Source organism: Erinaceus europaeus, chromosome 12, assembly GCF_950295315.1.
Source record: "Erinaceus europaeus chromosome 12, mEriEur2.1, whole genome shotgun sequence".
Classification (NCBI taxonomy): Eukaryota; Metazoa; Chordata; class Mammalia; order Eulipotyphla; family Erinaceidae; genus Erinaceus; species Erinaceus europaeus.
The window spans coordinates 76,220,960-76,246,390 of NC_080173.1; the positions used below are offsets into that span (position 1 = coordinate 76,220,960).

At 45.0% G+C, this 25,431-nt stretch overlaps 2 protein-coding genes and 2 long non-coding RNA genes across 5 annotated transcripts in view; 2 read left to right on the forward strand and 2 right to left on the reverse strand.

Annotated features, from left to right (window-relative positions):
- Nucleotides 1–3,166: 3,166 nt before the first annotated feature.
- On the reverse strand, nucleotides 3,167–8,415 carry ALDOC (aldolase, fructose-bisphosphate C). The gene is made up of 9 exons (XM_060204025.1): nucleotides 8,263–8,415; nucleotides 6,950–7,077; nucleotides 6,660–6,867; nucleotides 6,483–6,537; nucleotides 6,227–6,387; nucleotides 6,026–6,109; nucleotides 4,067–4,241; nucleotides 3,735–3,934; nucleotides 3,167–3,650 (listed from the first exon to the last, which is right to left on the reverse strand). The coding sequence occupies exons 2-9, from the start codon at nucleotides 7,063–7,065 to the stop codon at nucleotides 3,555–3,557; spliced, it is 1,095 nt and encodes a 364-aa protein (XP_060060008.1). The 5' UTR covers nucleotides 7,066–7,077; nucleotides 8,263–8,415; the 3' UTR covers nucleotides 3,167–3,554.
- LOC132542014 (uncharacterized) overlaps nucleotides 3,918–25,431 on the forward strand; it is a 78,466-nt gene continuing 56,952 nt past the window's right edge. Inside the window, exons 1-2 of the long non-coding RNA XR_009553142.1 lie at nucleotides 3,918–3,986; nucleotides 4,834–5,019. This is a non-coding gene — a long non-coding RNA (uncharacterized LOC132542014). The remainder of the gene's footprint in view (nucleotides 3,987–4,833; nucleotides 5,020–25,431) is intronic.
- Nucleotides 8,456–18,057, forward strand: LOC132542013 (uncharacterized). Of its 2 annotated transcripts, XR_009553140.1 has the most exons (4): nucleotides 8,456–8,607; nucleotides 15,911–16,073; nucleotides 16,306–16,393; nucleotides 17,702–18,057. It is a non-coding gene; the product is annotated as an uncharacterized LOC132542013 (long non-coding RNA). The 2 variants fall into 2 exon arrangements; XR_009553141.1 differs by lacking the exon at nucleotides 16,306–16,393.
- The window catches only part of SPAG5 (sperm associated antigen 5), a 29,361-nt gene continuing 12,890 nt past the window's right edge, over nucleotides 8,961–25,431 (reverse strand). The window contains exons 5-23 of the mRNA XM_060204021.1: nucleotides 21,380–21,472; nucleotides 21,162–21,293; nucleotides 20,847–20,951; nucleotides 20,632–20,724; nucleotides 20,416–20,529; nucleotides 17,058–17,151; nucleotides 16,754–16,901; nucleotides 16,573–16,675; nucleotides 16,290–16,423; nucleotides 15,066–15,204; nucleotides 12,294–12,399; nucleotides 11,790–11,876; nucleotides 11,407–11,527; nucleotides 11,192–11,303; nucleotides 10,705–10,785; nucleotides 10,086–10,241; nucleotides 9,934–10,008; nucleotides 9,732–9,812; nucleotides 8,961–9,165 (exon numbers count right to left, since the gene is read on the reverse strand). Of these exons, the coding sequence (XP_060060004.1) occupies nucleotides 9,094–9,165; nucleotides 9,732–9,812; nucleotides 9,934–10,008; nucleotides 10,086–10,241; nucleotides 10,705–10,785; nucleotides 11,192–11,303; nucleotides 11,407–11,527; nucleotides 11,790–11,876; nucleotides 12,294–12,399; nucleotides 15,066–15,204; nucleotides 16,290–16,423; nucleotides 16,573–16,675; nucleotides 16,754–16,901; nucleotides 17,058–17,151; nucleotides 20,416–20,529; nucleotides 20,632–20,724; nucleotides 20,847–20,951; nucleotides 21,162–21,293; nucleotides 21,380–21,472 (2,046 nt within the window). The 3' untranslated portion in view covers nucleotides 8,961–9,093. The remainder of the gene's footprint in view (nucleotides 9,166–9,731; nucleotides 9,813–9,933; nucleotides 10,009–10,085; nucleotides 10,242–10,704; nucleotides 10,786–11,191; nucleotides 11,304–11,406; nucleotides 11,528–11,789; nucleotides 11,877–12,293; nucleotides 12,400–15,065; nucleotides 15,205–16,289; nucleotides 16,424–16,572; nucleotides 16,676–16,753; nucleotides 16,902–17,057; nucleotides 17,152–20,415; nucleotides 20,530–20,631; nucleotides 20,725–20,846; nucleotides 20,952–21,161; nucleotides 21,294–21,379; nucleotides 21,473–25,431) is intronic.

Below are 25,431 nucleotides of genomic sequence, written 5' to 3' on the forward strand. Positions count from 1 at the left end.
ATTTTTTCTTTCTTTCTTTTCCTTTTTTTTGGATAGGACAGAGAGAAATTGAGAGGGGAGGGGAACATAGAGAAGAGGAAAGATAGACACCTGCAGACCTCTCTTACCCCCCCCACACACAGGTGAGGAGCCGAACCAGGGTCCTTGAGTCCTTGCGCTTCCTACTATATAAGCTACCACCCGGCCCCCTAAGACTGTTTTCTCCTGAAAAGTGGAACTACTGGGGCCAGGTGCTGGTGCACTTAATCAGTGCACACATTACAGTGTACATAAATCTAGATTCAAGTCCCCAATCCCCACCTGCAGAGAGGAAGCTTCACGAGCAATGAAACAATGCTTCTGCAGGTATATCTTATTTTCCCCATCTCTCTCAGTCTCTCTCTATCCTAAATAGGATAGAGGGTAGCTAGCATAAGGGTTATGCAAACAGACTCTTATACCTGAGGCTCCAAAGTCCCAGGTTCAGCCCCTACACCACGGTAAGCCAGAGCTGAACAGCTCTCTGGTTAAAAAAAAAAGGAAATAAATAAAATTAAATAATTTATTTTATTTTATTTTACCTTTTGTTGCCCTTGGTTTTTTTTCAATTGTTGTTGTAGTTATTGTTGTTATTATTGATGTCGTCATTGTTAGGGCAGAGAGAAATGAAGAGAGGAGGGAAAGACAGAGAGGGAGAGAAAGACAGACACCTGCAGACCTGCCTCACAGTCTGTGAAGAGACTCCCCTGCAGGTGGGGAGCCTGGGGTTCAAACGCTGGTCCTTGCACATTGCGCCACGTGCGCTTAACCCGCTGCACTACCGCCAGACTCCCTAAAATAAATTATTTTTAAAAGGTGTAACTACTTACTGAAATAAGGTCTTTATGTAAAATTAACCTTATACCAGCCAACAACTATATATATAGGGTGAATTGCTTTGTCATGCACAGACCCAGGCTTTAGTCCAACTGCCACTACATTGAAGAACCTTCAATGTGTAGTGTAGCCTTACTCCGTCTATCTTTGACCGTCTTTCTGAAAAAGCCCAAAGTACTGAATCCCCCATGGCAAAAAGCCCAAAACTTAATACACAGTAAGAACTTAGATGCAACTACTGTGACCATTATTTGAGACCCCCTCTTCCTGTCTTCCCCTCTGTAAGTCTTAGACTCAAAAACAGCAAGCTAAAGGTGTCTTTCTAGCCTGTTTGGTTCATTTAGTATCATATATATATTTGTGTGTGTATATATATATAATTTATTTGATTTTGTTTCTTGTAAAAACTTGGATACTTAAAATTGTTGAAAATTCATAAACGTGGATTCTGGGTCTTAATGACTTGGGTTCAGATCCTGACTTCTCTACTTACTACCTGAGCAATTTTGAGAAGTTATTTATTTATTTTTTTACCAGAGCACTGCTCAGCTCTGGCTTATTATGGTGTGGGGGATTGAACCTGGGACCTCAGAGCCTCAGGCATAAGATTCTGTTTGCATAACCATTATGCTGTCTCCTCTACTCAAGAAGTTAACTTCTCTGTGCCTGTTTCCTTACATTAAAAGAGAGTGATGCCAAGGAGATAGCACAATGGTTATGCAAAAAGACTTTTATGACTGAGTTCTGAGGTACCAAGTTCAATTCCCTGAACCATCAGAAGCCAGAACAGAGCAGTGCTCTGTATATATATATATATATATATATATATATATATATATAGTAGTAAGCGGGGGTCAGGTGGTAGTGCAATGAGTTAAGCACAAGTGGCACAAAGCTCAAAGACCAGTGTAGGGATCCTGGTTCAAGCCCCCAGCTCCCCATCTGCAGGGGGATCACTTCACAAGTGGTGAAGAAGGTCTGCGGGTGTCTATCTTTCCCCTTCTGTCTTCCCATCCTCTCTCCATTTCTCTCTTGTCCTATCCAACAACAACATCAATAGCAACAATAATAATAACCACAACAAGGACAACAAGAGGGAGGGGAAGTAGCCTCCAGGAGCAGTGGATTTGTGGTGCAGGCACCGAGCCCCAGGAATAACCCTGGAGGAAAAAAAAAAAAAAAGTAGTAAGCTGCTAGGGAGGTGGCACAGCATTATAAAGCCCAGGACTTGCACATGTAAGGTCCTGAATTTGATTCCTTGTACCACAATGATGCTCTGGTTTGTTGTCTTTCTTTTTAGTAGTTACTAAATAAACAAACAAAAATAAAACAGGGGGACCAGACAGTTGTACACCTGGTAAGTGCACACATTAAAGTGTGCAAGGACCCAGATACAAGCCCACAGTTTTGAACAGCGGGGGGAGGGGAGACACTTCTCAAATGGTGGAGCAGTGCTGCAGGTGTGTTTGTCTCTCTCTCTCCTGTTCTATCCTTCCTTCCTCTCTCAATTTCTCTCTGTCCTATCAAATAAGAGAGAGAGGGAGAGAGAAATAGCCTCCAGGAGCAGTAGATTCCTCACACTGTCACCCAAGCCCCAGCAATAACCCTGGTGGCAATATAAATAAACAGAAGTAGTAATCTTAACTATTTTATTATATTATTATTATCAGAACACTGATCAGCTCTGGCTTATGGTTGTGTGGGGGATTGAACCTGGGACTTCATAGTCTCAGGAAAGTCTTTTTGCTTAACCACTATGCTATTTCTCCTGCCCTGAAATTTATTTTTCTTTTTACTTATTTGTTTTTATTGATAACCAGAGCACTGCTCAGCTCTGACTTATAGTGGTTCTGGGGACTGAGCCTGAGATCACAAGGCCTGAGACATGGAGGTCTTTTACATAGCCATTATTCTATCTCCCCAGTACTTGGGAGCCCTGGTTGGACCAGAGTAGGGGTGCTCCTCCTAGTACCAGCAGGACTCGACACGTATTATGCCAGTTTGGCAGGCTTTTCATTTGCCTTTTGTACTTGCTCAAGTCTTACGTCATTCTGTCCTTTTCACACACTACTGATGTGATTATCTTTAATAAATTCGCAACCCTTTATATTGTCCACTCAAGCCTTGGACACAATAAGCAAAAGCTTGAACTAGGAATGGTTACTGGGCACATCCCTCTCCCATAAATGTAAAACTCACTAAAATTCAAAACCTATCCTTTTCATGTCCATAGTCAGAGGACACAGAGATAGTTAATAAAGATCAAAAACTGGGAGGTAGGAATTCTGTATATAAAACAGACAGACAGACAAAGGAGCATATTTTGCTTTATTTGCTATAATGGCATGTACTGAAAGCTTAAGTCAGGTCTGGTGTCCTAGTCAGTGATCCCAGGAGAGAAAGCAGGCAAGGAAAGACCTAAAAGAAGCTACCCTATGCTGGGAAAATGTGCGGGTTGGCAGAGGCAGAGGGGAAACCCAAGCATACTGCTCTGACTTCTGAATTCTAGCAAATTCTCCTGCCCTTGGACCAGGAAAGGCACCATATCCTTCCATTACTGCATTAGAAGAGAGGAGGGAGTTGATAAGGAGAATGATTTGGTGCCTGGATGGAAGCATCTCTTCACTGAATGGCTATTTGGTCCAGGTCATAACTACAGGCAAAACTGGGTGCAGGGATGGTTTATATGGAGATGCTACTCAGTAGGCGTGGTTGGCAATGTAGAGAGATTGTGCTGCCGCTCCACCATCTTCTCCGCTGCCCTCATATTTGCCCTGGGAGGCAAGCCCGTTAACCTGCAAAAGGAGGAATGTGTGTAAGCAGGCGAAGCCAACCTACATGTTCTAAACCCTGTCCAGGCTACACCCCACCTCACCAACCTCAGCCCGCTTGATGAACTCCTCAGTGGCGGCCCCAGAATTGTCTCGCTGTCCTCGCCAGGTATTGAGTGCAGAGGCCTGCAGGGCACGTCCATAGGAGAAGGTAAGGGCCCAGGGCCGGGGGAGGGGACAGCGGTTGATGGCATTGAGGTTGAGTGATGCCTCCTCTTCACTCTGACCACCAGACAGGAATGTCACTCCTGGGATGGAGAAAAGAAAATAAACTGCTTGGTCAGCTCCTATTTTTCCAAGGTAAGGTATTTTCTGAAGGCCACAAGAAGAATCTGAGGAGGGGTCATAGGAAAAGGAAAAGGTTAGAAAGAGGATGGTACCTGGGACAGCAGGAGGCACAGTGCGACGCAGGGCAGTGACAGTTGCCATGGCAATCTCCTCTGGGCTATACTTAATGGGACAGGCATGGCCAGGAGTCACCATGTTGGGCTTGAGCAGGGTCCCCTCCAGGTATACATGATGGTCACTCAGAGCCTTGTAGACAGCAGCTAGGACCTGTGGATCAGAGGCCCCAGAAGGTCTTGGGTCACTGGAGCTGAGAGATGGCATTCCCAATAGAGAGCACTCCTTGCTATGCATGACGCCCTAGGTTTGAACCCCAGCACCACATGGGAGCACCATGGGTGGCACTGGGGGAGTTCTATGAATGATGTATGGGTACTGAGGTGTGTCTCTTCTCTGTGTGCGTCTCTCTCCTTTCTCTATTTAAAAAGAAAGTAGTCTAAGTAGTTGTGCAGTGGCTAGAGTGCTGGAACCATCAAGTCCCAAGCCTGATCTTGAGTATTGCATATGCTATGGTCCTCTCACTTGTTAATAAATAATCAAAAGAAATGAAGAAAGGAAGAGAGAAAGAAAGGAAGGAGAAAAAAAGAGAGAAGAAAATAAGACTAGATAACATAATGGTTATGCAAAAAGATTTTCTTTTTTCAAGTTTTTTTTTTTAATGAATGGTAAAATCTTTATTGATATGTTACATAACAAGATATTAGGTTGATTAATTATATTTTAATACTTATTAGTCAAAATAGTAGCATTATTAATCTTTTTTCTTGCTCTAAACCTGCCACATTACAAAACACCCACACAGGAAAGAAGGTGGAAAGTTTGGCTTTGCAGAGTCTAAAGCAAACCAAAAGATCACAGCATTTAAAATGGAGAAGGCCCCTGTTGACACCTCCAATGTAGAGGAGAAAGCAGAAGAAATCATTGCTGAAGCTGAGCCTCCTTCAGAGGTGTATCCTTATTGGTTGCATTTATTTATTTTGCCTCCAGGGTTATTGCAGGGGCTCATTGCCTGCACCATGAATCCACTGCTCCTGGAGGCCATTTTTTCCCTTTTGTTACCCTGGTTGTTTTACTATTGTTGTGGTTAAGTTTTTTTTTTAATCTTTACTTATTGGATAGAGACAGCCAGAAATCAAGAGGGAAGGGGGTGATAGAGAGGGAGAGACACCTGTAGCCATACTTCACCACTTGCAAAGCTCTCCCCCTGCAGGTGGGAACTAGGGGCTTGAACCTGGGTCCTTGTGCATTGTAACTTACATGTAACATGTAACATGTCCTTGTGCATTGTAACTCTCAACCAGGTGCACCACCACCCGGCCCAACAAAAAGATTTTCATGCCTGAGGCTCTGGGGTCCCAGGTTCAACCCTCAATACCACCATAAGCCAAAACTGAGCAGAGTTCTGGTTTAGACAAATACTAAGCAAATTATGTAATTATTAAATTATCTTTATTTATTTTACAGAAACAGCCAGAAATCAAGAGGGGAGGGGCAATAGGGAGGGAGGCAGACAGACACCTGCAACACTGCTTCACCACTCATGAAGCTTTCCCGCTACAGGTGGGGACTGGGGGCTCGAACCCAGGTCCTTGCACACTGTAATGTGTGCACTCAACCAGGTGCTTGCCATATAAACACTCTATGCTCCCTGTCTCTGTCTCAGGGTAGATGGGATAACTGTAAGGATTAGTTTAGGTTTAGACTCATGGTTCTGTTCTGAAATTTACTAAAAAAATGTGCTTGACATGGTCTGGGAGGTGGTGGAGTAGATAAAACACTGGACTATCAAGCATGAGGTCCTGAGTTCAATCCCTGGCAGCACATATGCCAGAGTGATGTCTGGTTCTTTCTCTCTCTATCTCATTAATAAATAAAATATTTTTTAAAAAAAAGTGTGGTTGAGGAAAGTACTTGAATGTGAGTCACAGGTTATGAGAACAGTCTCCCTAGCCAGGTCGCCCCTGCCACATGTTTGTGTGCAGGTGTGGACTCACCTTCTCCGTAACATACTGGCAGCGTTTGAGGTCATGGTCTCCATCAGGCAGGATTTCAGGCTCCACAATAGGCACAATGCCATTCTGCAAGTAAGAGCATGATAGTTTGGAAGAAGTAACAGGTAGGATGGTGAAAACTTCATAACCTTTTCCTTCTCAGGCATTGGGCACACATCTGCCCCCCCACACACACACACATACCTGTTGGCAGATACTGGCATATCGGGCCAGCACATTGGCATTCTCCAGAATGGCAAGTGGTGAAGGTGTGCGCTCACTGATTTTCAGCACACAGCGCCACTTGGCAAAATCAGCACCATCCTTTTTGTACTGGGCACAGCGTTCCGAGAGTCCATCCAGCCCTGCAGTAGATGCCCATCCCATCCATCACTTTGCCTGTCTTTGCTGGCATCGACCACCCAACAGCCCTGTAGTGCTGAAGCCCACCCATCTGTACCTTGAGTGGTGGTTTCTCCACTGGTTCCAGCTAAAGGCACTACACCTTTATCAACCTGTGTGGGAAATGCAGGCAGAGGGCTGAATCCAAGCAGGATTCCCCTTGCCACCCCCCACTCTTGTTTCTTACACACACACCCATTTCCACACTGGCCTTATCCGGGACCAGTGGCTATACCTTGATGCCCACAACAATGCCTTTATCCTGGACAGTACGGAGGAAGGGAACACCGTTATCATCTTTTTGGTAGAGCGTCTCATGAAAGAAAATGACACCTCCAATGCATTTCTTCACACGGTCATCGGCACTGAATAGGACCTGGCGATATAACCGACGGTTCTCCTCAGTGTTTTCCACCCCAATCTGGCTCAGTCGCTTGGCCATGCTACCTGGATGCAAATAAGGGTGAAAAGGTCATCCCAAGGTCTTCCTGGTCACCTTTACCCCACTCAGCCACAGGCCCCCACCTACCTACAGATTCATCTGCAGCCAGAATGCCTTTGCCTGGAGCCACAATCCGGAGGGCAATGTCAGACAACTCCTTTTTCTGCTCAGCAGAAAGGGCTGAGTATGAATGGGGCATGGTGACAGCTCTCTGGAATGGAGACAAGATATCAAAACTTGACTCCATCCACTACCTCATCTGCTTCCTCTCCTAACCATATGGACCAATGGCCTCTACCTCCCCTCCCCCAAACAAACATAGACCTGGAACAGGGCAGCAGTCCTTGGCATGAGTCCTGGACATCAATCCCTCTGACAGCAGACACAGGGCCCCAGTTTCCACATCTCCCTTTGTCTCTAGTGGGCATGCTTCCCTGTGTGATTTCAGATGCAGGGTGAGTTTGGGAAGGGAAGCAGCCCTGAAGCTACAGATTTTCTCCTAAAACTGCTGCTCAGACAAAGATGTCAGTCTCTTCACTAAATTTGGCCCCTTTTTCAGGTAGGCAGAGGCCCTGATCTTTCCAGTTTCCTTGTTTACAGCCTGAAAAAATGTCCCTAGAAAAGGGCGCTTACTTCCAAGACTTCAGAACGAGGCACAAGTAAGTACTCAACATAACCTTTTCCATACCCCAAACCCAAAATGGGAATAGAGAAAACCATAGTGGAAAGGAATGAGTAGAGAACCCAAGAAAGAAAAGATGCAGGAAGAGAAGGGAGGAAACTTGGAGGAGGGACAGTGAGACAGGGGGGAGGATCTAGACCAAAGTACAAAAAGCAAGAGGACTGAGGAGGGAATTTGCCTGGGGAAGGAACAGGTTGAGATTAAAATGGCTGGGGCCAGGCAGTGGCAACCTGGTTAAGTGCACACACTGCAGCGGGTGAGGAACTGGATTCAAGCCCCTAGTCCCCACCTGCTGGGGGAAAGCTTCACAAGTGTTGAAGCAGGGCTTCAGGTGTCTGTCTCTCTCCTTCCCTGTCTTTCCCTCCCCTCTCAGTTTCTCTCTGTCGCTATCCAATAATAAATAAATAAAAAGATTAAAAAATAAAATATTAAAATGGTCTGGGTGAGGATGGAAAGGACTGACCCTAATGGAAAACCCAACAGGTAGGGTGATTTAAAATTGGAAAAGCTACGGTCTAGACTTGAGAGCTCAAAAAGGATGGGGTCAGAGGAAGAAGCTGAAACATGGGGTTTGGAGTGGTAAGGGAGAGAAAGAGAGAGGAGAGAAAGTTGAGAAGGCACATCCAGGGGTCTTCAGAGAACAGGAAAAGGATGCCAGGGAGAACCAGCAAGAATTGGAGGCTGAGTAGCTCCCGCCTGGGTCCCAGGCCTCACCTGTACGCAGCAGTTAGCAGCAGCAGCTACAGGAACCACGGGAACAGCTCGGTCTGACAGCTCTGACTCCCAGAAGAGGCTGTAGTTGCTGCAGAGCTACGTGACTCACCAGGAGCGGGTATAGCCTCACTGGGGCCACGCCCCCTCCCTGAGATTGGTGTTGGCGGCGAGGCCACGCCCACGAAGGAGTGGAGTGACCACCCTGCCTGGACCCAGGACAGAGAATGTTGTGGCATGTCCCCCCTCCCATCTCTGGAACCTTGCCGCTAGGGCCCTGGAACAGGAAATGGTCGTGCCCTCATTTCAAGCCTGGTTTGTTGAAGAGGATCCAGATACTGACAACAGGTGGGCACCTTAGTCTCTTGTCTCTAAGGATAGAGGCACCAACAAAGTGCAGGGGTAAGGAAATGAAGTTTCTGTCTTCATTCCCCTTATTCAGCAGGGCCTACTTTGGAGGGGGAGGGAGAAGGTAAGAGAATGAAGCCTTGTCTGTTCCCCCCAGGCCCTGAGCCAGGGAACAAACAGTTCAGTGCCCAGAGAATTGGGAGAAGCAAGGAGAGAGGAGAGGCTGCCAGCTCTCTAGATGCAGCAGGAGGGTTCTGTGGAGGAAACCCAGGCTGGAAGGCTGAGTTGCCTCTCCTCTGACCTACTCCACCCATCTCCTACTCAAGAAATAAAACTCAGTAAGCCCAAAGAAGTATAGCAAAATATATTTTATTTAAATAGTATTAAGTAGAGCTAGCTCTATGCCAGTTGGTCCTGGTATTGGATTAAGGGAATACTACAGATGTAAAAAAAAAAAAAAGGTGAAACAATATACAGCTTTTAGTCTTAGCTCAGAAACTCAAGCAATTCCTGTAGCTTCTTGCAACCCTTCACAATCTCTGGAATGGACAGCAGAGTCTGGGAAGAAAAATAAAAAGCAACATAGATTCACATACATAAGGCCCAAAGCTCCTTGCCTCAGAAAGCACCTCTGAGGTGGGGGGAATGGTGTGGGGGAGGAGCTACACAGAGCCTAGGGGATAGCTAGTAGTTGTGCAAAAAGATTTTCATGCCCATGAAGTTGTCAGTTCAATCCCCTTTCAATCCCTTGCAACATCATAAGCCAGAGCTGAGCAGAACTCTGGTTAAGGAAGAAATATAGGGAGTCTGGCAGTAGTGTAGCAGGTTAAGCGCACGTGGTGCGAAGTACAAGGGCCAGCTTAAGGATTCCTGTTCGAGCGCTGGCTCCCCACCTGCAGGGGAGTCGCTTCATAAGTGGTAAAGCAGGTCTGCAGGTGTCTCTCTTTCTCTCCCCCTCTCTGTCCTATCCAACAACGATGACATCAACAACAACAATGATAAAACAAGGGCAACAAAGGGAAAATAAATAATAAAAAAGAAATATAAATAAGTAAATAAATAAAATAGAACCACTTAAGAAGCCACCAGATGCCTTAATTGCATCCACTCCCTCCCTCCCTTACCTCATAAATATGTTGAACAATGTCATCTAGTTTCTTTAACTCTTTGTCAGAGCGCCGAAGATTCTCCTCTAGGATGTTTCTCTAGAAGCACAAAGGTTGCATATGAGTCCTATGCTTTAAAGAATTGTGGAGATGGAAAATACGGCTGGACACTTGCTAGTCATGGTGGGAAATAGCCCTGGAACAGTGTAGGAGTCCTTACGTGGCTCTGGAACTTGGTCATGAGTGCTTCCTTCTCATTTTTCATCTCTAGAAGCATTGCCCTCAGCTTGTCCACCTATGGATATGGCCAGCTCAGTAGGGGCATAACAAAGGGGTCCCACCAGCTGCCCAGCTCTTCATCAACTGAGTCACCTCCTGATAGAGCCACACTTTTTCCTGGATCCAGCCAGTAGCCATAGGCTGACAGTTGGGGTCCACTTGACTTGCCAGTGTCTCTTGGAACACCTTAGTTTCTGTCTCAGCACGTCGAAGTGAGCGGGTAAGCTGTGTCACCTCCTCTCTAAGACTCTGGAGACAACAACAGAAAAAAGTGTTCTAGAGCCCTCAAAGATTCTTTTTCTTTCTTTTTAAATTTTATTTATTTTCCCTTTTCTTGCCCTTGTTGTTTTTTTATTGTTGTTGTAGTTATTATTGTTGTTATTGATGTTGTCGTTGTTAGATAGGACAGAGAAAAATGGAGAGGAAGACAGACAGAGGGAGAGAAAGATAGACACCTGCAGACCTGCTTCACCACCTGTGAAGTGACTCCCCTTGCAGGTGGGGGGCTGGGGGCTTGAACCGAGATCCTTCCGCCGGTCCTTGCGCTTAGTGCCACATGCGCTTAACCCGCTGCACTACCACCCGACTCCCAAAGATTCTTCTTATCACATGTGGTAAACAAAGGTAGATTGGGAGATCCAAATTCCCATAACAGGGATCCTGGCTACCAGTAACACAGAATCCAGAGGGCCAGGCAACATGATGTACATACTATGAGCTCGCCATCCTTGTCTATCTGCTCTAGGATCTTCTCGTTCTGCTGCTGGATCACTTCCTGGAGCTCCTTTTCATTCTGTGGGGCAAGGAAGGAGAACTGACTTCCCTGCAGGGAAGGAAAAATGCAAAGAAGCTGGCTTTTTTGCAGCCCTTGCCAAGAGATAGGATTTGGTGTCTGAACCCATGCCTAACTCCAATGATACCAATTGCTAACACTCCATTCTTCTTCTAGGGCTATGTCAGGCAAGGTGCATCACAGTGTTGAGAGTTCTGTTTGAGTTCCCAACTTCTAGGTGGGCCTGGAGAGATAGCATCTGCCCATAGCTGATTCCCAAACAAGTAAAAATGTCTGACCCCAGAAGGGTAAAACTAGGGCAATAGTTGGAAAATCCCCACCACCCAGATTCCTGGAGACACAATGGCTCCCAGTGGGACACAGAGCTGCCCCAGTTCACCGCCCCACTTCTAGGCCCCTCCTTCACCTTGTAGCGCAAGCACAAGGCCTGGTTCAGCTTCTCTATGTCTGTTTCCTTTGTCTTCTGGGCTTCCTGATGCTGTTCTTTCTCAGCCTGTAGCTTAGCCTGCAAATCACAACTAGGAGAGGGAAGAATTCAGCATTACTTCTGTCCAGATAGGCCCTTGATATAAGGGGCTCTCATTTAACCTTAACTCTCTTACCAAGGCTATATCCACTTACATCTTTTGCTTCAGAGTCCTGATGGCTTCTTCTTTAGACTCCTGCAGCAGGGAACACAGGCTCTGAAGTTCCTGAGTCCTAGCACTCATTTCTGCCAGGCTCTTGTCTATGCCTGGGGTCTCTGTAAGAGAAAAGTCCTAGATAGAGGTAGTCCTTTATAGGCCTAGAAGAAAGAAATGTCTAGCCATCATTTCCCCAACTCTTATTCATGTTCCTCAGCCCACAGGATTTCAGTGTTCAGAATATTACAGGTCCCAAAAGGCAGAAATAAAATGAGCCAAGTAGAATTGAGGTTTTTAGAGCAAAGTACTTCCTGCCGCTTTAGCTTTTATCATCACTATCAGATCTAGAAATGAGGCAGGATCCCTAGAGCCCATCCTGACCTGTAGGCTGAAGGGAAACCACTGATGCTACTCGGGTGAAAGCACTCTTGTCACTTCCAACCAAAGACACAGGAGCTGGTTCAGGCTCTAAAACAAAAAACAAGCATAGTAGAAGGCTCTTCTTGTGATCCTGTCAAGAATTAACCAAAATGGGAGCCAAGGAGAGAGAGGTTCATTGGTAGGTATTTTTCTTTTTTCTTTTCTTTTTTTAATTTTTATTATCTTTATTTGTTGGATAGAGACCATTGGTAATCAAGAGAGAAGGGGAGGTAGAGAGGGAGAGAGAGAGAGAGAGAGACATCTTCAGCCTTGCTTCACCACGTGTGAAGCTTTCCCCCTGCAGGTGGGGGCCAGGGGCTCGAACCTGGGTCTTTGTGCACTGTAACATGTGCACTCAACCAGGTGTGCCACCACCAGGCCCCTGGAGGGTATTTTCAAGAGCTAAAGGTGTAAAAACAGGGTTACAACTTTCCCACCCCAAATTCCAGGGTCTTTAACATTCACCTGCTGTTGTTAACATGCTTCCTAAGAGGCCACTATCAGTGGTAGTTAGAGAGTGTTTGGGGGCAGGAGAACAGGCTGTGCTTCTCAGAAGGTTCTCTGGTTCAGCCTAGGGGCAAAGGGGAAAAAAAATTAGTTGCTCGTGGTCCAGGGGGTGGCATAGTGGATAAAGCGCTTGACTCTCAAGCATGAGGTCCTGAGTTCAAACCCTGGCAGCACATGTACCAGAGTGATGTCTGTTCTTTCTCTTTCTCCTCCTATCTTTCTCATCAATAAATAAAAAAATAAAAATAAAATAAAAATTAGTTGCGGGAGTCGGGCGGTGGCGCAGTGGGTTAAGCGCATGTGGCGCAAAGCGCAGGGACCGGCGTAAGGATCCCGGTTCGAGCCCCCGGCTCCCCACCTGCAGGGGAGTCGCTTCACAGGCGGTGAAGCAGGTCTGCAGGTGTCTATCTTTCTCTCCCCTCTCTCTCTGTCTTCCCCTCCTCTCTCCATTTCTCTCTGTCCTATCCAACAACAAAGCAATGTCAACAATGGCAATAATAACCACAACGAGGCTGCAACAACTAGGGCCACAAAAAAAAAGGGGGAAAAATGGCCTCCAGGAGCGGTGGATTCATGGTGCAGGCACCGAGCCCAGCAATAACCCTGGAGGGAAAAAAAAAAATTAGTTGCTCTTCAGGGTTAATATTTTCTGTAAACTCCCAAATACTCAGTAGTCATCTCCTCTGGAATGCTTATTTATTTATTTATTTATTTATTTATTTTTATTGTTGAAGAGACATTGAGAAGAGAGGGTGGGTAAGAGACAGAGAGACACCTGTAGCCTTACTTACTATGACGTGTGTGCTTACCCAGGTGCACTACCAACTGGTCTTTATTATTATTATTATTATTATCTTTATTTATTTATTGGATATAGACAGCCAGAAATTGAGAGGGGAGGGGGGATAGAGAGGAAGAGAGACCTCATGTTTGAGAGTCCAAGGCTTTTTTCATTGTGCCACCACCTAGGCCTCTTCAATCTTTTTCTTGCTTAACTGCTCTGGCTGGAAGTTCCAATACTATGCTGAATAATAGTAGAGGCTGTAGGCACCCTTGTCTTATTCCAGGAGACTTTTAGTTTTTCACCACTGAATATAATATTAATTGTGGGATTAATCATACACAGCCCTTATTGTGTTGAGACATGTTCTATTCACATTTTTCTTCATATTTTAATGAAAGTTTTTATCTTAAATGGGTGTTACATCTTGTCAAATCCTTTTTTGTTGTTGTTACTGCTGTCGTTGTTGGATAGGACAGAGAGAAATGCAGAGAGGAGGGGAAGGTAAGAGGGGGAGAGAAAGATAGACACTTGGAAGTTGGGTGGTAGCGCATCGGGTTAAGCACACGTGGTACAAAGAGCAAGGAGACGGCCTAAGGATCCTGGTTCCAGCCCCCGGCTCTCCACCTGCAGGGGAGACACTTCACAGGCAGTGTCTGCAGGTGTCTATCTTTCTCTCCGCCTCTGTCTTCCCCTCCTCTCTCCATTTTTCTCTGTCCTATCCAACAACGACTACAACAATAATAACTACAACAATAAAACAAGGGCAACAAAAAGGGAATAAATATTTTTTTTAAAAAAGATATAAACTTGCAGACCTGCTTCACCACCTGTGAAGCAACCCCCCTGTAAGTGGGGAGCTGGGAGCTCAACCAGGATCCAGGATGAGCAAGCTGGTCCTTGCTCATCGCACCATGTGCGCTTAACCCACTGTGCTACCACCCGGCACCCTCTCTCTCCTTTTTAAAAAATATTTTATTTCAATGAGAGAGAGAGAGAGAGAGGCTATAGGACTGCTCAGCTCTGGCCTATGGTGGGGCAGGAATTAAACCTGGGACCTGAGAGCCGCAGGCAAGAGTCTTTTTGTTTAATCATTATGCTGTCTTCCTAGCCCCACCCCCCACTTGTTTCTATGGGGGAGGAAGGAGGGAGAGGGGAAAAAAAGAGAAAAAAATGGCAAGGATGATAGCATAATGGTTATATAAAAAAAAATGTTCATGCCTGAGAGTACAGGGTCCCAGGTTCCATGCCAGGCACCACCACAAGCCAGAAGTGAGCAGTGCTCATATCTCCCTCTTTGTGTATCTCCATCATTAAAATAATATAATGAAAAAAGAAAAAAAAGAGAGAGAGAGAAAGAAAAGGTCACAGGGAGCAGTAGAGTCATTGTGCATACACCCAGCACCAGCAATAACCCTGGTGGCAAAATCAACAAATTAAAAAAAAAAAAAAATATATATATATATATATATATATATATATATATATATATATATATAGTGACACAGTGGTAAAGCTTTGGACTCTTAAGCATGAGGTCCTGAGTTCGATATCCAGCAGCACATGTGCCAGAGTAATGTCTGGTTCTTTCTCTCTCCTCCTATCTTTCTCATAAATAAATAAAATCTTTAAAAAAAAATTTAAAAAAGAAATTCAGAAGCTTTTCCTCTAAGATCAAGTATAAAAGAAGTGTGTCCCTTCTCACCACTCCTTTTCAATACTACAGTAGAAGTTCTAGTTACTACAAACTAAACAAGTACTATTTACTATAAGAAAGATAAGGAAAGGAGAGAAACATGAAAAAAAGTAAGGATAAAAACTATCTTTGTTTGGCTGGGGGTGTAGTTCATGCTTACCATGTATAAGGCCTTGGTCTCTACCCAAGGCATATAAAAGTCTTTGTTGGAAGATAAAATTAGAAAGGAAAGGAAGAAACTCCCAAATCCTACCTGGTCCTGTAGTTTTGTCTGTAGGAAGAGGGTCAGGTTCTGTAGTTGCTTAGTCAGTACCCCTAGCCCTTGGGAATATTGGCGTGTCTTCTCCAGGTCTCTCTCCTGGTTCTCTGCTATGGTGCTAGCCAGTTTAGCCCTGAAATAAAGAACAGGGAAAATGACCAAACAACAGAAGAGCTCTGAATTCCTCTCCTAAGTTCCCAAAGAGCAGCATTTAAAGAAGGAAACAAGAAGCTCTTGGCCTCCTGTATAATTTCCTTCTTAGAAATTTTCTTTTGGGAGTGTCGAGCAGTAGTGCAGCGGGTTAAGCGCAGGTAGTGCAAAGCACAAGGACTGGCATAAGGATTCTGGTTCAAGCCCCCAGCTTCCACCTGCAGGGGAGTCGCTTCACAGGCGGTGAAGCAGGTCTGCAGGTGTCTATCTTTCTCTCCCCCTCTCTGTCTTTCTCTCCTCTCTCCATTTCTCTCTGTCCTATCTAACAAAAACGGCAACAATAATAGTAAAAACAACACTGATAAACAACAAGGGCAACAAAAAGGAAAACATGGCCCCCAGGAGCAGTGGATTTGTAGGGCAGGAACCGAATCCCAGCAATAACCCTGGAGGCAAAAAATAAATTTTCTTTTGGGGCCAGGTGGCAGCAAAACCGGTTAAGCACACACACTACAGTGGACAAGGACCCAGGTTCAAACCCCTGGTCCCCACCTGCAGGGGAAACCTTCACGAGTAGTGAAACAGGGCTGCAGGTCTCTCTCTCCCCCTTCTTAATTTCTGTCTCTATCCAATAATAAACAAATAAAAAATTTTTAAAAAGACATTTTCTTTTTTCTTTTCTTTCCTAGAGAAATCTTGGGAAAAGGAGCCACTAAAAAGGAAATACACGGGAGTCAGGCGATAACCCAGCGGGTTAAACACACATGGTGCGAAGCGCAAGGACTGGCCTAAGGATCCTGGTTCAAGCCCCCAGCTCCCCACCTGTAGGGGAGTTGCTTCACAAGCGATGAAGTAGGTCTGCAGGTGTCTATCTTTCTCTCCCTCTCTCTGTCTTCCCCTCCTCTCTCTCCATTTCTCTCTGTCCTATCTAATAATGACGATATCAATAACAAAAATAATAATAATTACAACAACCATTAAAAAAAACAAAGGCAACAAAAGGGAAAATAAATATTTAAAAAAAATTTTTTTAAAAAAGAAGGAAATACAGAAAGGTAGAGATCTTACTTGAGGTTCTCTACAGTGTCCTTCAGGTCCTCACACTGCATGTTGCGTTCCAACAGCAATTCCAGAGTGCTTTTCAATTGGCATTCAACCTGACCCAGCTCCAGGTGAGTAACCTGATTTTCTTGGTCTGCAAACTGAGAGAAGGAGAGGAAGGGTTTACAGTGGATGAGTTTAAGTGAGTAAATTTAAAGTTTTTCTATTCCACAGTCTCAAATCTCACTTGAATGTCCTCTGGCAAAAGTCAGCTCCTACCAGTTCTCTGACCCCCGGGCATATTCCTTACCTCCAGGGTCTCCTTCAGGTCATGCACTTCTTTGGCCAGGACAGCCTGTTGCTGCTGCAGCTCTGTCTGTACATGCTCTAATGCCATCTCTTTCTTTTGCCACCTGCAAATACCTTATATGAGATCCCATTTAGTCCTATTTCCTGGGCACCTACTGTCACAATAGCTTAATAGAACTCACTCAGCAGCCTGCTCCTCGTTGCTCTGGGTAAGCTGGCAGAGCAATGCATCCTTGTCAGCCAGGTCCTGGGTACAGTGTGCATGCTGACTCTGTAGCTCTTTTAGCTGATTCTCTGTGCTGGACAGAACCTGCAGCTGAGCTTGGAGATCTAAAACAAAAGTAACCAAATAATACCATGTGGTCTCTAGGCCAAATGATCCTCTACTTCTGCACGTCCCCCACCACAAAAAAATGCTCTAGAGTGCTCCAGATCTGTTACCACACCCAAACACAACTACTTGCATGCATACACACGTACACATACCTGTTGCTAAGCGACTGTTTTCCAACTTTAATTGTTCTATTTGGCTTTTGCAGTCCTCTAAATGGGTAGAGACTTGTTCTAGCTCCATGGAAACCTAGGAAGAAAAGGCTGTTAACCTCCCACAGTTCCTTCTAAATCGAAAGTCTCAACACATAATCCAACTCCTGTTTTTGGACAGAACAGTAATCTCTCTTGCTTCAGGCAGCAAAAGTGTAGCAGATGAGGCCGATCCTTAGGGAGAATGTAGAGACAGAGAAGAAAAGCTGCTGAAGAGGGTGCTGAAAGAAAATAAAATAAAACTGTGCATAAAGTCATCTAATAGTGATGGGACCTGGCTCTGCCTAGCAAAGGGACCTGGGAAGAAAGGGGAGGGGAGACAAGGCCAGTGGCACCTAATGATACCACTCATTCCAGAGACTTTCTGTGGCAGGAAAAAGAGGAGAACTTGCATGCTGAAGCTCCAAAAGCTGCAGAGTCAACCCTTGGCACCATCTTCTGCCTGAGCTGAGCAGTGCTCTGGTCTCTCTCCTCACTCTCTCTCATAAAATATATAAACAAATCTTTTTAAAATGTATCTTTATTTGATAGAAACATTGATAAATTGCTCAAATTTGTTTGGCTTTGTATGTTAACTCTCTTTTCAGCCACCAGGTTCCAGATGCCATCAGGATGCCGGCCAGGCTTCCCTGGACTGAAGACCCCACCAATGTGTCCTGGAGCTCCGCTTCCCCAGAGACCCACCCTACTAGGGAAAGAGAGAGGCAGACTGGGAGTATGGACCGACCAGTCAACGCCCATGTTCAGCGGGGAAGCAATTACAGAAGCCAGACCTTCTACCTTCTGCAACCCTCAATGACCCTGGGTCCATGCTCCCAGAGGGATAGAGAATGGGAAAGCTATCGGGGGAGGGGGTTGGATATGGAGATTGGGTGGTGGGAATTGTGTGGAGTTGTACCCCTCCTACCCTATGGTTTTGTTAATTAATCCTTTCTTAAATAAAAAATAAATTAAAAAAAAAGAAACATTGAGAAATTGAAAGGGAAAAGAGAGATTCACCTATATGTAGACTTGCTTCACAAATTATGAAGCTTTCCCCCTGCAGGTGGGGGTCAGGGGCTCAAACCTATGTCCTTGCACATGATAACATGCGCTTAACCAGGTGCGCCACCTGGCCCCTAAATCCTCTCTCTGTCTCTGTCTCTCTCTCTCTTGCTCTCGGTCTCTTTCTTGCCACCAGGGTTATCACTGGGACTCAGTGCCAGTATTACAAATCCACTGCTTCCGGCAGCCTTCCCTCCCCCCCCCCCCACCTACTTTATTTGACATGATGGAGAGAAATTGAGAGGGGAGGGGAGGTAAAGAAGGACAGAGAAAGACAGACACCTACAGACCTGCTTCACCACTGCAGTTCACCCTGCAGGTGGGAAAGAGGGACTCAAGCCCAGGTTCTTGTGCATAGTGATATGTACGTCTGACCAATTACGCCACTGCCCAACCTCCTTAAATAAATCTTTTTCTTTTTCCTGTATTGGGGGATTAGTGGTTTACAGTTGACAGTAAAATAGAGTAGTTGGTATATGTGTAATATTTCTTAGTTTTTGTTTTTCTTTTTTCTTTTTTTGCCAGAGCACTGCTCAGCTCTCGTTTATGGTGGTGGAGGGGATTGAACCTGGGACTTTGAAGCCTCAGGCACGAGAGTCTCTTTGCATAACCATTATGCTATCTACCCGTGCCCTACATTTCTCAGTTTTCCATATTACACTCTAACCCTATCCCACCTAGGTCCTCCTCTGCCATCATGTTCCAGGACCTGAACACCCCGTCACCCCAGAGTCCTTTACTTTTTTTTTTTTTTTCAACCAGAGCACTGCTCAGCTCTACTTTATGGCAGTGCAGGGGATTGAACCTGGGACTATAGAGACTCAAGCATGAGAGTGTTTGCATAACCATCATGCTATCTACACCCATCCCAGATTCCTTTACTTTATGCAATACACTACCCTTCAACAAATTATTTTTATTTTTTTAAGTATATAAATAAATATATATATATATATATATATTTTTTTTTTTTTTTCTCTTTTGTTGCCCTTGTTGGTTAACATTGTTGTGGTTATTGATGTCGTTGTTGCTGGATAGGACAGAGAAAAATGAAGAGAGGACGGGAAGACAGTGGTAGAGTAAGACAGATACCTGCAGACCTGCTTCACCGCTTGTGAAGTGACTCCCCTGCAGGTGAGGAGCCGGGGGCTTGAACCAGGATCCTTACGCCGGTCCTTGTGCTTTGTGCCACGAGCGCTTAACCCGCTGCACCACTGCCCGACTCCCTATTTTATTTTATTTTATTTTTTTACCAGAGCACTGCTCAGCTCTGGCTTATGGTAGTGCAGGGGATTGTACCTAGGAGTTTGGAGCCTCAAACATGAGAGTCTGTTTACATAACCATTATTCTGTCTACCCCTGCCCCTTAATTTTTTTTTTTTTTTTTTTTACCAGAGCACTACTCAGCCCTGGTTTATGGTGGTGTGGGGGATCGAACCTGGGACTTTGGAGCCTCAGACATAAAAGTCTCTTTGTATAACCATTATGCTATCTCCCCCCACCCCCAACAATATATATATATATATATATATATATATATATATATTTTTTTTTTTTTACTTTTTTGTTTTATTTACTTATTTATTATTGGATAGAGACAGAGAGAAATTGAGAGGGGGAGGAGATAGAGGGGGAGAGAGACAGAGACAGAGAGACCTGCAGCACTGCTTCACTACTTGTGAAGCTTCCCCCTGCAGGTGGGAACCAGGGGCTTGAACCTGGATACTTGTACACTGTCCTATTGTGCTTAACAGTTGTGCCACCACCTGGCCCCTTCCAACAAATATTTCTTTAAAGATATACTTATTAGTGAGAAATAAAGGGAGAAAGGAAAAAAAAAAGCATCAATTGGGCACATGCAATGCCAAGGACTGAACTTAGAACCTCATGCCTGAGAGTCCAATACTGTACCACCACGTGGGTTACATCAATAAATTTAAAAACAAAAACAACAAGAAAACAAAACAAAAACTGGGGGTTGGGAAGATAGCATAACAGTTATGCAGATGACTTTCATGCCTGAGGCTCCAAGGTTCCAGATTCAAGCCCTACCATAAGACAGAGCCCGGCAGTGCTCAGAGAGAGAGAGAGAGAGAGAGAGAGAGGTGTGTGTGTGTGTGTGTGTGTGTGTGTGTGTGTGTGTGTGTGTGTTTAAACACAGAGAGAGAGAAAAGGAGGGGGAGAGAGAGAGAGAGCACAGTCTTCTATAGAGAAGGACGAGATCCAGCCTGAGTAGTGCCCATTTTTTGGCTTTTACCTTCTGCTTTTCCTCAGTTGCAGCATCACATTCCTGCAGAGTCTGTCGGCTCTTGGCTATGAGCTTTTCTGAGAGTTCTCGGGACCGATTTAGCAAAGCTGTCCAGGTTACATACTACCAAGGAAGAAAGCAGGTCACTAGAGCACACTTGAGGCAGGATTCCTAAGGGGTCTACTTAGTGGGTAAAGGAGTGGTGTGGCAGTTCCAAGTACTCACATCCAGTCGCATGGATATCCAGTCCTGTTGCACAACTGAAGTAAAACTTGCTATCTGCTGAGCCAGCTCTTCTTGCTCAGTATGAAGTCCTGCCTACATGAAAATAAGTATGTACAGAGGGAACCCTTTGCCTTCCACAGTAATGTGGGGGTATATGACCATCTGCCCAGTGTGTCAGCCTGGACTCCAGGGAGTAAAATAAGGTCTCAAATTACCAGTTGGTTCTGGGTTTCCTTCAGAAGGCTGGATACCAGATCCTGTTCCAGCTGGTTGATACGCTGGCTGGTCTGAGCACAGAAAGTCTCTAGCATTGTCTTTGCCTGTATAGAAAGAGGGTGCAAGATGGAATGGGCAGAGGAAAACAGCACAAAACCCCGTAACTGTTCACTATCCTGGTAATTCAGTTTGTTATGCCCCAGGGCAGGCAATTCTCAGGCCACTCCTTTGGGTCTTAAGTGAATTTGCGTTCGTGTAGGACTCTTGAGGAAGAGACCTCCCACATCCAGGAACAAAAAAGCCTGAGACCTTACCACAGCCTTGCTTCTGAGAGTCACCTCTTCTCTCTGCTTTGCCTCTTCCCTTTCAGTTTTGAGGCTCTGGAGTTTTGCTCTCAATTTCTTCAACACATCAAAACAGGAGACCAAGGTTTCTGCACACCCGGACTAGAAGATAAGAATTAAATGTGCCAGGTTCCATTTGTTTGGCTTTCAGTCCCAAAGACCTCTATCTTCATCTTTATACTTCTTACCTCCTGATTCATGGTAGTTTTATCCTCCTCTAACTGCAGCAGAGACAGGTGAAGCAGGGATAGCAGCTCCTTCGATACCCGTACCCAGGATTGCTATAAAGGGAAAGGTCAAGACAGATCTAGTAAGATCGCTAAGCAGGAAATAAGGACACAGGGTCGTGCATGTGGCCCAGGTATGAGTCCAGCACCAGAACCAGAAGGCAGGTGCTCCGGCGCCAGAAGACGTTCTGCTACTATGGTGACCGCCTTTATCTCACTCTGAATGAACAGGGAGCCTAGAGTGGTGAGATTGTCCAATTGTGTTTTCTGATGTTGTAGTGGCTTCATGCATGCAGGGGGAAAACTTTTTTCTTTCCTCCTATTCTATTTGATAGAACAAAGAGGAATTGAGAGGGGAGGGCAATATAGAGAGGGAGAGAGAAAGATATCTGCAGGTGGAGGAAAAGGAAAAAAATTTTAAGTCACTTTATTGGGGGAATATGGATATGCAAGTCTGTTGTCACAAGTGTGGAGTTTCCTGTTGCCTTAAGCAGGTGTCATCACACCACACCGTTCAGACCTGGCACCTTCCACCTTCGCCACAGGACACAGGGTCCTTACCCCCTCTCAGCACCTTCCTGCTTCCCACTTCACCACTCCCACCCCCATTCTTGGATCTGCTATAAGAGACCAGAGCTTGGGCAGAGGGTAGATAGCATAATGGTTATGCAAACAGACTCTCATGCTTGAGGCTCCAAAGTCCCAGGTTCAATCCCCCACACCACCACAAGCCAGAGCTGAACAGTGCTCTGGTTAAAAAAAAAAAAAAAAAAAGACCAGAGCTAATAGAAGTTTTCCTTTTTTAAAAAAATTTCTTATCATCTTTATTTATTTATTGGATAGAGACAGCCAGAAATTGAGACAAGGAGGGGAGATAGGGAGAGAGAGAGAGATATCTGCAAACTTGCTTCACCACTCACAAAGCTTCCCCCATGCAGGTGGGGACCAGGGGCTCGAACCCGGATCTTTGTGTACTGTAATGTGTGCTCAACCAAGTGCACCACCACCCAGCCCCTAAGTTTCTTTTTTTTTTTTTAAAGATAAATTCAAAAAGGAAAATTTTAATCATCTAAAAGATATATTCTACTTTCAGACTGGCAAAATAGTTCACATAGTGGGGGTCGGGCGGTGGCGCAGTGGGTTAAGCGCATGTGGCGCAAAGCGCAGGGACAGGCATAAGGATCCCGGTTCGAGCCCCCAGTTCCCCACCTGCAGGGGAGTCGCTTCACAGGCGGTGAAGCAGGTCTGCAGGTGTCTATCTTTCTCTCCCCATCTCTGTCTTCCCCTCCTCTCTCCATTTCTCTCTGTCCTATCTGACAACGAACAACATCAACAATGGCAATAATAACCACAACGAGGCTACAACAACAAGGGCAACAAAAAGGGGGAAAAGGAGCAGTGGATTCATGGTGCAGGCACCGAGCCCAGCAATAACCCTGGAGGAAAAAAAAAAAAAGAAAAAAAAAATAGTTCACATAGAAGTGAACCTGCTTTGCTGTACATACAACCCAAATTTGAGCATGCTTACTTATGTGCTGAGGGAAGCTGTGGTGCTTTGTTGTCGTCCCCTCTTTCCCTCAGCCTTTCTTTCTTTTCTTTTTATTGCCATCGAGATTATCACTGGGACTAGGTGCCTGCACAATGAATCCACTGTACCTGGTAGCCATTTTTCCCTTTTTTCTTTTTTTAATAGGACAGAAAGAAATCGAGAATGGAGGAGGAAGAAAGGGAGAGAGACACAGTACTGCTTCACTGCTTATGAAGCTTCCCTCTCTGCAGGTGGGGATCAGGAGCTGAACCAAGACCCTGTACAAGGTAACAGGTGCACTACCTCCCAGACCCTCAGTCTTTTTCTCTCTCTAATATTTTGTTTATTTATTATTTATTAGCTAGAGACGGAGAGAAATTGAGAGGAAAGGGAGCTAGAGAGAGTGAAAGAGATCATTACAGCACTGCTCCACCACTTGTGAAGTTTTCCCGCTACAGGTGGGGACCTGGGCTTGAACTTGGATCCTTGTTCACTGTAACGTGTGCTCAACCAGGCGCACCATCACTCAGCCCCTTCAGTCTCTCTTTCTATCTGAAAAAAGTCATCTTGGGATAGTGGAGCCTTGACAACAATCAATTGATCCACCAATAAAGTCTGCCTTTAAGTGTTTTTGTTTTGTGTTTTATGCCTCCAGGATTATCACTGGGGCTCAGTGCCTGTACTATGAATCCATTGCTTAAGGGAGTTGAGCAGTAGGGCAGCGGGTTAAGCACACATGGCGTAAAGCAAGGACTGGCCTAAGGATACTGGTTCAAGCCCCCGGCTCCCCACCTGCAGGGGAGTTGCTTCAGAGGTGGTAAAGCAGGTCTGCAGGTGTCTATCTTTCTCTCCCCTACTCTGTCTTCCCCTCCTCTCTCCATTTCTCTCTGTCCTATCCAACAGCAACGACATCAATAATAACTACAACAATAAAAAAACAAGGGCAACAAAAGGGAATAAATAAATAAATAAATCCATTGCTCCTGGAGGCCATTTTTCCCATTTTGTTGCCCTTGTTTTTATTGTTATTATTGTTGTTATTGCTGTTGTTGTTAGACAGGATAGAGAGAAATCAAGAGAGGAGAGGAGGGGAAGACAGAGAGGGAGAGAGAGAAAGACCCTGGGTTGCAGGGGGCTCAAACCAGGATCTTTACGCTTTGTGCCATGTGCGCTTAACCCAGTCCCCTGCCTTTAGTTTAGTTTTTTTAAATATTTATTTATTCCCTTTTGTTGCCCTTGCTTTATTGTTGTAGTTATTGACAATGTTGTTGTTGTATAGGACAGAGAGAAATGGAGAGAGGAGGGGAAGACAGAGAGGAGGAGAGAAAGATAGACACCTGCAGACCTGCTTCACCGCCTGTGAAGTGACTCCCCTGTAGGTGAGGAGCCAGGGGTGGGGGTTCTCAATCAGGATCCTTACTCTGGTCCTTGCGGCTTTGCACCATTTGCGATTATCCCGGTGAGCTACCACCCAAGTCCCCGCCTTTATTTTTTTTAAAAGCTTAAAAAATTGGGGCAGGAAGAGAGCATGGTGGTTATGCAAAAAGACTCTTATATGTAAGAGGTTCGAGCCCTCAGATCCCCACCTGCAGGGGAGTTGCTTCACAAGAGGTGAAGCAGGTCTGCCGGTGTCTTTCTCTCCTCTTCTGACTTCCCCTCCTCTCTACATTTCTCTCTGTCCTATCCAACAACAATGACATCAATAACAACAACAATAATAACTACAACAATAAAACAAGGGCAACAAAATAAATATTAAAATATATATACACACACATAAATATATGACTCATGCCTGAGGCTCTGAGATCCCAGGTTCAATACCCAGCCCACCATAAGCCAGAGCTGAGTAGTGCTCTGGTCTCTCTCTCTCTCTTTTTTATTATTATCTTTATTTATTTATTGGATAGAGACAGCTAGAAATTGAGAAGGAAGAGGGTGATATAGAGGGAGAAAGACAGAGAGACATCTGCAGCACTGCTTCATCTTCACCATTGCAAAGCTTTCCCCCAGCAGGTGGGGACCAGAGGCTCAAACCTAGGCCCTTGCACACTGTAATGTGTGTTCAACCAGGTGCACCGCTGTCTGGCCCCTCCCCTCATCTCTCTTTCTCATTAAAATAAAATAAATAAACTTTATTAAAAGAAAGAAGATGGGCAGCAGTAAAGAAAAATTTAGTAAATGTTACAGTTAGAAGATGAGAATCTGAAATCTATTAAAACTGTCTGCGTACATGTTAGCGTGCACAAAGACCCTAGTTCAAGCCTCTACAGGAGGGGAGCGTAAAAAGCAGTGAAGCAGTGCTATAAGTGTTCTTCCCCTCTACCTCCTCCTCACCCTAATTTCTCTCTGCCCTATTAAGAAATAAATAATTTAAAATTATAATTAATTTATATTAAATATTATGTTAAATTATAATTATAATCAATTTATATTCCCTTGGAAAGTCTTAACATACTCTTAAGATTATGGTTCTAAAGGATTT

Excerpts from the sequence above, each read along its gene's own strand:
- ALDOC (XM_060204025.1), bottom strand. The coding sequence starts at position 7,065 with ATGCCCCATTCATACTCAGCCCTTTCTGCTGAGCAGAAAAAGGAGTTG. Across the intron at positions 6,110-6,226 it reads ATGCCAGTATCTGCCAACAG|AATGGCATTGTGCCTATTGT; the intron begins GTATGTGTGTGT and ends TCTTACTTGCAG. Across the intron at positions 3,651-3,734 it reads AGTTCATCAAGCGGGCTGAG|GTTAACGGGCTTGCCTCCCA; the intron begins GTTGGTGAGGTG and ends CTCCTTTTGCAG.